The sequence below is a fragment of the Phaethon lepturus genome, unplaced genomic scaffold (genome assembly GCF_000687285.1).
Source record: "Phaethon lepturus isolate BGI_N335 unplaced genomic scaffold, ASM68728v1 scaffold33595, whole genome shotgun sequence".
In the NCBI taxonomy this organism is placed as follows: Eukaryota; Metazoa; Chordata; class Aves; order Phaethontiformes; family Phaethontidae; genus Phaethon; species Phaethon lepturus.
The window spans coordinates 991-8,693 of NW_010538962.1; the positions used below are offsets into that span (position 1 = coordinate 991).

At 43.9% G+C, this 7,703-nt stretch overlaps 1 protein-coding gene across 1 annotated transcript in view; it reads right to left on the reverse strand.

The window, feature by feature from the left end:
• Positions 1-329: 329 nt before the first annotated feature.
• LOC104620693 (long-chain-fatty-acid--CoA ligase 6-like) overlaps positions 330-7,703 on the reverse strand; it is a gene marked incomplete at both ends in the record, with an annotated part of 19,161 nt that continues 11,787 nt past the window's right edge. The window contains 4 exons of the mRNA XM_010286987.1: positions 330-464; positions 1,583-1,717; positions 3,524-3,601; positions 6,625-6,698. Coding sequence (XP_010285289.1) covers positions 330-464; positions 1,583-1,717; positions 3,524-3,601; positions 6,625-6,698 — 422 coding nt within the window. The remainder of the gene's footprint in view (positions 465-1,582; positions 1,718-3,523; positions 3,602-6,624; positions 6,699-7,703) is intronic.

A 7,703-nucleotide genomic window follows, 5' to 3' on the forward strand; every position in this document is an offset into this window, starting at 1 on the left:
AGGAGGTCTCCTGCATTTCTCCCTTCCCCTCTGGAAAACTATCCCTAATGGAAGTGAAATTATGGGATCTTATGCGTGGTGTTTAAAAATAAATACATAAATAAAAATAAATGTAGAAAAAGTTAACGCAAAAGTTAACAACAACAACCAACAAACTGTGCTCCCTTTCCTTTGTCTATTCAAGTTTTCAGTCTGCTGCTGACCAGTGAGTAGCAATTGCCCGCAGTTCATCATCAGGCAAGCGGATCACGCTGACTTTAAGGAAAACTAGCCATTGCTGGAAGAAATGACACTTCTTTGACTTTAGACTCACTTCTTAAATTCCTTACCTGTATTTTGTTAAAGAAAAGTTTATCCCATAAGCTGTCATTTCTAATGATCCCGTTTCGAACTTCAGCCTTTTTCCGTTTCGCAGCAAATTCCAGAATCCAGCGCTTGAGGGACGTGTCTGCCTGGCTGAAGATCTGCGGGAGTGCGGGGTGGCAGGCAGCACGGCACCCGAGGGAGGGAAAACATCAACAGCTGTTCTTACGATTACAGGTAGGGTATCGTTACATTAGCAGTACAGTTAAATAAGACTACACTATGGCTTTTTTGTTGGGGGAAAAAAAGAAGAAAAAGAGGAGTCACTCCATTTGCTACTGTACATGTTGTTCCTTTGGGAGAAAAAAGAGAGAGGATGACAGTGTAGACTTTGACTAGATTTACTTGACTGCTATTTCTATAAGATTTCTACGATAGGATTCAGTGGAATCATGAAATCTGAGCAACTAGGAATGAGCAACTTGACTACTTGGCAGCTAGAGCAGGTAACAGCGCTGGCTGGCGAGGTGATGGGGGCTGCATTTCCCTAAGCTTAATCAGGCACCGGGATGAACTACATCCCTACAAATGAGAACCCCCCAGTGCCCATCCCTCTAATGAGGCACCAGAACCCCTGATCCAGCAGTCCTGACCTTGGGGAAAAATGAAGTCAGTAGCTTGTGCTTAAACTCATCTTTAGAGGATAAGTCTTTTGAGGAATAAGTATTCCCAGCTGGTCAAACAGATTTCACATGATGACCAGACATGTCTGTCTGAAATACCTTCAAGACCATCTCTTAGTTTTACAGATTTCTAGATCCAAAAGCCAACCTCACATTTACACTGCCTAAACCCTCGTAGTCTTTTTGCAGTTCCTGATTCTGAGCTGTCATTGCCGGAAAAAAGAGATTCAAGTTCCAAAACTGGTTGAAGGGCACAAAAAGTCCTACTGCATCCAGGTTTGACTGGTGTTTCTCTGATGAAAAAAAGCCCTCGTCTCTGGAAACGTCACTAGTAACCTCGGTGAGAACGGAGCAAGAGGCTAATGCAGAGGGATTTCATATTAACACGCAATAACCACGTCTGCAGTCTGTAAATCGACCTACTAGAGACTTACAGATTGGAGCAGCTGTATCAGTTACACAGGATAAGAAGGCGTTTGTAGTAAGGCAGAAACCATATAATCTGCTCAGGAAATCACCATGACTAAGGGATGCTTTCACGTACGTATAAGGGGACATAAACTTTATTATTACAAAAAAAGTAAAATTAAACTCACCTTGTCATACATCCTGTTTAACAGCCGCGGCACGACGGGGAAGATGGTTGGACGCAACGCTTTCATATCTTCAGATAAGAGACGAATATCTCCTTGAAAGAACCCAATTCGCCCTCCGTGGCAGTATACGACAGACTGACGGGAAGGAACAGGAACACGTGTCAGCTCTTTGCTTTGCGGTCCCGCGGCAGAGCATCCCTCCCGAGCGCAGAGGTGCCTGTCCTGAAATGCTACTCCCAGTAAGGCGAAAGTGGGGCTTTAGAGTTATATGTAAATGTAAACATAAATTTTGCACTGAATAGAAAGATACAGATAGTTCTGAGCACTTATCAGAACTGGCAATTCGGCGTCCACCGAATTTGCCACTGTTTTCGGAAGAACAAGGAACCAAAGCTTTTAGAAGGGATTTCCCTTCAGCCCCTGCGTACGGGGATGGAGAAGCCTGAGTCATGGTCAGGTTCTGGATCTGAACTTCTCCTCCAAAGCCCAGACCTACCATAGCAGCTTACAGCATGAGGACCCATCGTCGATAAAGAAATTATGCATATTAAGAAATACTGTAAAACATACTGAGCGGCAGCCGATTTTTTTTTAGATGTTAATACTTTAGTTTCATTTTAAAACAACAATATAGACTAAGTTAGCAATACAGTGCCTGATCCTGTATCCCAGAAACAGAAGCCCACTTCATAAAAGGTGCTTTACTTGTCTGGCAACTACAGATCCAGAAGTTGCCAGAGTCTTTTTGTGCTACTCCTAAAGCTCTGTAACGCTAACCAGAGCGCTCTCCCTGCGTTGTCAGCCAGTCGCAGGCTGTCTCCATCGACCGAAACCACCGGGATTTTAAACCTGTGATGATGTGGGTTTAACAAATACCGCACTGCCAAATCTGCGCCTGACGCTGCACATGCACGTGAATTAAAAACCAAGGCAAATATAATCAATGTGCTCACTGGGAATTACAAATACCTACTAGAAATTTTTAGCTTTAAAGAATGCATCTGTATAATTTTAACTGTAAGTTCCAGGAACTGATAATGTTGGCTAAAACTAGGGAAGCTGAGACAGCACTTGCTGTTCAGAATAATTTTTAAAATTATTTTTTAGCCATTTTGAAAAAATCTTTCTATTAATGAGCTTTTTTAGCAGAGAGGATAAACCTGACCATTCTTTGGAGGCCTGCCCCTTTCAATATGGCAGCATCCTGTGAAATGAGCTTATTACAAATGTTTTGCATTTTTTTTCCCCCCCATCAGATGACTTTTTAATAATTATATTCTTGTTTGCTGGCAAAGCAGATTGCCTGAATAGTGGTGCCATACGGAACAACCTGCCTTTTAAAACTAGAGTTACAAGTAAATAGGCTGGGCCGTAATTCCCCAAATCTTTCATGGACTTTCACTTCCAGTTTGTAGGTTTTTGCTTTCTATTTGCCATTATTTCCAGGGGACGCTGGCTTCCAGTCGAGCCCACCGTGTGCTGCCCTGCCAGGAGGATCACGTGCGTCACACCGTGATCTTAGTTGCCTCTTTTTAAGTATCTGCAAGTTTTTTTGCAGATCTGGTTATTAAGGCATTAAAAGGATTTTAGCTGACGTAGAAAATGGCACGGAATTATTTTTACTCCTGTGATACCTGACCCCAGAGTGCTTTGAAAAGCCATCCCCAAAATTGTGCGCTTTCTGCTCGTTGGCGAAGAGCCTTTTTCCAATCTCGGAGCCACCGGTGTAAGCTGGAGAGCTTGGGAAATTCTCCTGGAATCACTCTGGACTCCTGGCCGTGTCACCGAGACCAGAGGCCGGCCCTGGGGTTATGCATCTGGCACTTCTGGAGTACAAGCTTTTTTAGTGCTACAAGATATTGCCGGTTATTTAGCATTTTATTCACTTCATATTTTTTTTGGCGTGGAAAAAGATGGTTTCCACTGACACTAGGACCTTACCTGTACCATTCTCTCAAACATGTGTGCTAAAGGCAAATAGGAAATGTGTACATCCTCACAAGTAGGAGACCACTGACTCTGGAAGAAAACACAAGGAGCCCCACGAGGCCTCGTCAGTTCAGGCAGGTTTCTTACCTGTATAACTCTTTCAAACATGTGAGCCAGAGGCAGGAAGGAGATGAGCACATCGTCCTGTCTCGGAAAGATCACTTTCTGCAAGTGAAGGGCATGGGAGACAGAAAGGAAAGAAACACTGACAGGAAGACAACAAGAAAGTCATAAAACAATAAAAAGAAAAATGGCACCAGAGGAGCAAAAGGGTAAAGATTATCGAGAGAGGAAAGGAGCAGCGTATGAAGTGAAGCGGTAAGCCGCAGCCCGGTGAAGCTCAGTTAGCAGGAGGAGTAAAGAGCACGGAGATGTACACAGAGGGCAACGGAGAGGTCTCTCCGCGGCAGAAGGCGTATCGTACCCACACAGCTCGCGCTGGGAACGGCGGCTCACCCTGACAGAGAACCCGATTTTTATTCGCTACTTTCTACCAAGAGGTGCCGAGGCCCCGACTCGCACCCTCCGCTGTGTGCGGACCCGCAGGGTCCTGGTGCAAACCCACAGCAGCCTCCTGGGAATCGGCGCGGCTCCACGGGCGCATCATTTTCCGCGTTGCGCAGAGCCCGTCAGAGAGCCACGGTGTTACTAGAGTCAAAGCTATAGATTTTTTCTTTTCCTTAGGTTCGTTATTGACTTGAATCAGAATATGTTGGGAAAATCAGTGATTTTTTTTTTTTTCAGCTTCAAAAATGAATGACTTCTGTTAGTGTTTCTCATAATTTTAAGTGATTAAAATGTGGTTTTTAAGGGCATTACCACTGCCCTTAAAGAAAAAAAAAGAAGGCTGGACGAATTATGTGAAAAAGTAAAATCAACCGAAGTCTTCATTCTGCCAAGGTTTTAATTCTGTCTCGCAGGCTGGAATAAACAAAGGCCCCGAGAGCCTTACCTGATCCACGCCCCAGAAGAAAAGTAGTGTTTCTACCTGCATTTCCAAGGGTAAGGCTTGCCATAACATTATGGGTTAGAAAAACTGAAAGCTCGATTCCCCAATAACTTGCGCCAAGGCCAGTGGCTAGTGGAAAATGGGTATAAAATCTGTTAGCTCACAGTATTAGCAGCTTATACCCACTTTGCATCTCCGCGGCTGTGACAGAATCGATAGTCCGTGACCTGGGACACGGCAGTGGATGGAGGCACAGGAGTTTCTTCCTCGGGGAATATTTTATTGAAGTTAAACCTGGGCAAGTCAGATTTGGGTATGCCCTCCCAACCATTAGCTAGTGAAGTCAAACATGATTGACCACGTGGCTGTTTTCAGCATCCCATTTCATATTATTTTATGTGTCAGTCTGAATTAAGCCATTAGGGCCTGCAGTTCTATTTATACATTATTTCAAATTGGCCTTATTTTCTGCAAGCACAGTAATATAGAACCATTAGCATCACTAGCTAGGCTGCTTTTTTTTTTTTTCTAATCTGCTTTAAGTGCCCAGACAATAAATGATATGGTTTTAAATAAGACCAAAATGATGACATTGAATAATATTCCACAGTTGGCACAGTTGTCCAGCTAAACGTAAAAATGAAAACAGCTTCTTGGCATTTGAGGACAACCTTATAATAAAGCTCTAGGTTCACTTCAAAAAATGTTCCATTTATAAAAATCACTGAACTAAGCAAAACTGGCACAAGAGTATGTAAACAGCAAACCTACGGTACTTCTCAGCTTCGGGTGTTTTTATTTTCTTAATTGATACTACTATCAAGTATTTGGTGCTTTGCTCCGTTTCATCACTGCGGTTAGCCATTGCCCTAATCGTGTGGATTGGCTACGGGCACTTCTACGCTCGCCAACAATACTCTGGTGGCTGAAGCTATTGAATTTACGTCCACTTACACCAGACTCATGCCTCAGTCAGATACCTTTGGGATTAAGCAAAGGGTCCCATTGCCACTAGTGAAAGCTAAATCCTTTTCTGTAGGCCAGTCCTGGAAGATACCATGTTCCCTCAGCTTCCTCTAAATCAGTTCCCTTCCAAAATAAACGTTCCTGCCCTTTGAAGCTCAGACGTACCTACGCATCAGCTTGCGTTTGTGCATCCCGCCGCCTCTGCAGCCAGCGGCAGTTCCGAGGGCTCGTCAATACAAACTGCTGTATTGACGTCTCGTACTGCAAATTACTGGAGTTTCAGCCCTGCAAATACTTGAACGTGTGAGTTCAGTGGGATTTCTCACAACACGTGTCCAAGTTTCTTTACAACAGTGCTGTGGAAATCTCAGAAAGGGCAAGGATTAAAGTAATAAGACGGCAGTATTTTCAGCACCAACGATAAGACCAGCAAGGGGTATAAGGTAACAAATTGTCCATCCCATGTGTACATCGCTGCTTTATAGAATTCCCTGTTTATTACCAAAAAAATGGATTCTTTATATTGGTTAGGTACAAGCTGCATAAAATCCTTATTATGTTGTGCTAAAGCAATTCTGCTTCCTATACTGTTTCTAAACACAAGTTTACACATTACATGAAACATGTTATACGTGTACTTGGCCAGTGCTATGCTTTTTAAAAAATATGCATAATGGAAACCGAGATATACTTTAATATCAATTAAATTAGCCGTTCTTGCAAAAATGTACATGTTCTCATATACACTTCATATGCAGAAAGCTTTCAAATAATTGAGGACATTGTGTGGGCATCCTTAGAAGTGGACACCTGCACTCTTTTTCAAGCACCAGCTGCAACTGTACAGGGCTTCTTTGCTTTCCTAATTCTTTGAAAGGAGTTAATTGATTTACAGGAGCCAACATTGCTCTTCAGAAGCACTTTGAGCCCTACAGAGCCGCGGAGCCAGTGCTGGAAAGGGGATTTAATGCCCTCCAGTGCTGTAAGCTCAGACTTGCTCCCATTTCCATAGATTTGGCCCTCTGAGTAAGAGAAATTTCACCTCTTATCTGCAGGAACACATTTCCAGCCCGCACAGGGCCACAGCTTAACCCACACGCTCTGCACATGGCAACATTTTCTAAATCAGGGTATTCACCTCCGTCACTTTCAAAAAGCCTGAAAAATCAGCAACCACGTTCCCATGAGTCAGCATAGCACCTTTGGGGTTTCCTGAAAAGCAACAAAGAGTGACTTTAAAAGATGAGCCAGTAGGTAATTTCTTAATTTAATTTAATAAAGCTTAAAAAAAAAAAAAAAATCTAACCAGGAAAGGTTCAAATATTCAGTTCTCTTTTTAAATTTTAGAACTTAGTAATTTTCACAGTCATTTCTGTGCAGTAACATGCACCAAAACCACTTATTACAATCCTGAAGATTTAAAAAAATGATACTGTTTAAACACGGTATAACATGAATATTTCTATTGGAGACTCTGAACAACAGTTTCCACCAAAAATCGCCCAAGTGCCATTTATAAGAGCCCTCAGATGGAGCCGCTTGATGAGCATGGCTGGCTGTTCCCAGCCTCTCCAGGTAGGATTTATTTCATACAGATTTTGACTAAGAATGATCTTGAACACCAACAAACCCCATTTAAAAGGCTGTTAAGCTCTTACTTAGCCAGTGCACTGGGTAACCTGAACAATGCAGAAAACGGGTAACACACGGTAAAAATTAGGCTACAAAAAGACCCTGCGAGACTGCAACTAAGGGAAGTCATTAACAGTGTCAGCGGCAGAGCCGAGGCGTCCTGGATGCAGGGACAGGCGGCTGGCGGAGCCTCACACGCCACCCCAGAGCCAGGCGCTGCGCCTGTGGCGTTCCGCTGCCCGCCCGGGCAGCCCTGCGCCGACTGAGCTGAGAATCCCCCTTCGCACCACGATACATCTTTTGGATTTCATATCTGTTCGTAGCCGAAGTGCGGGGTTCTCTGAACAGCAGGCTGAAACCTCCGGGCACAGCACCCAGAGCCCAGGGTCCCATCCAAAACACCCTGCCTGCAGCACCGGCACGCAGGGCTCTGCGTGTCCTCCTGCCAAGGCACTGTCCCTTCTCATCACCCTCAAGGGGTTTATTTCCGTAAAGAAGGTGTAGCTCGGCTTGAATAAAGATTACAGAGCCAGCCTCTCTCTTCAGCGGGTTTTTAAGCAGATTGTTTTAATTCGATCACACCAC